Source organism: Elephantulus edwardii, unplaced genomic scaffold (genome assembly GCF_000299155.1).
Source record: "Elephantulus edwardii isolate Elephantulus edwardi_28Jun2011 unplaced genomic scaffold, EleEdw1.0 scaffold00145, whole genome shotgun sequence".
NCBI classification, from domain to species: domain Eukaryota; kingdom Metazoa; phylum Chordata; class Mammalia; order Macroscelidea; family Macroscelididae; genus Elephantulus; species Elephantulus edwardii.
Genome location: NW_006399895.1, coordinates 7,475,619 through 7,476,984, shown reverse-complemented (window position 1 = coordinate 7,476,984; position 1,366 = coordinate 7,475,619). Strand labels below are relative to the sequence as shown.

General features: G+C 37.3%; 1 protein-coding gene across 1 annotated transcript in view; it reads left to right on the top strand.

The window, feature by feature from the left end:
• Window positions 1-1,366, top strand: part of TEX9 (testis expressed 9) — a 96,906-nt gene that overhangs the window by 7,780 nt on the left and 87,760 nt on the right. The window contains exon 3 of the mRNA XM_006894534.1: window positions 536-599. Within this exon, the coding sequence (XP_006894596.1) occupies window positions 536-599 (64 nt within the window). The remainder of the gene's footprint in view (window positions 1-535; window positions 600-1,366) is intronic.

The window sequence follows — 1,366 nt, the reverse complement described above, 5'->3', positions numbered from 1 at the left end:
ATCCCATGCTGCCTTTTGAAATCTTCTATTCACCTCTTTAGTATCTTGAATTCTTCCTTGTGTTTTGGCTTCTCTGTGCTCCAGTGCAATTTTCAGAGTCTCTTCTGGCATCCATTTTGGTCTTCGCTTCCTCTTCTGTCTTTACAATGACCTTTTGCACTCTTCCTGGATGATACCCTTGATATCCTCCCACAACTCATCTAGCCTTCGCTCATTAGTGTTCGAAGCCTCAAACCTGTTCCTGAGATGGTTCTGAAATTCAGGTGGGATAGACCCAAAGTCATATTTTAGTTGCCTTGGATTTGGTTTAATTTTCCTCAGCTTCAGCTTGAATTTGCATATGAATAGTTGAGATGTTGAATGGTATGGTTGAAATCCATTGTTCATAGAACCACTATGAGTTGTATTTGACTTGATGTCATATAACAACATCCCATGGCTTAATGTAAATCTTCAGTAAAATCTTGCTTGCATGTGAAATCAGTGAGATTGTTATTTAGTATATCTTTGTTAATAAATTATTTTATCCTTTTAGACGTTTAAATGCAGAGTTGGAGGCAAAAACAGCTGATGTGGTTCGACAAGCTGATGAAGCAATAGTAAGTAAATGTGAAGTTACTAGTTAATATCATGTAACTGTCAAATTTTTTTAAAACTTTAAATTTTATGTCTCCAAGAAAGAACCATTGTAGCACAGTGGCTAGTGACTTCCCTGCTAATAAAAATGTTATTGGTTTGAACTCACTAGACACTCTAAGGAAAAAGATGTGTCACTCTACTTCCATAAAGATTCTGTTGTTGTGTGCCAGCAAGTCTATTTTGACTTATAACAACTCTATAGGATAGAGTCGTGTAATATTCAGGAAGTTGAGCTCTGTACCCAAAGGCTATGCTTTCTTGCCTGTTCAAATTCATCAGCAACTCTGTGGGAGAAAGATGGGAAGTCTCCTACTGTGCTATTTATGGCCTTAAAAACTTGTTACAGGATCAGCTATAAGTTTGTTACAACTTGATGTCAAAGAGAGAGATGAGACAGAATAGAATTGACCTATCGAGTTTCCTAAGCTGTAGTCTTTGTGATATATAATTACTTCATATTCATGGTAAAACTGACCAATGAATAAAGAAGACTTGAGGAAGGATTGATGCCTTTGAATTACGCCATTGTTGAAGAATATTGACTATATCATGGATTTCCAGAAGAAGGAACAAATCTGGGTGGAGGAAGTAGAGCCAGAATGCTCCTTAGAAGCAAAACTGATGAGATGTCATGTCAAATGCTTGACATATTATCAGGGGTCTTGTCCCAGGAGAAAGACATCCTGGTTGGTAAAGTAGAGGTCAGGGAGAAAAAAGGATACCTTCA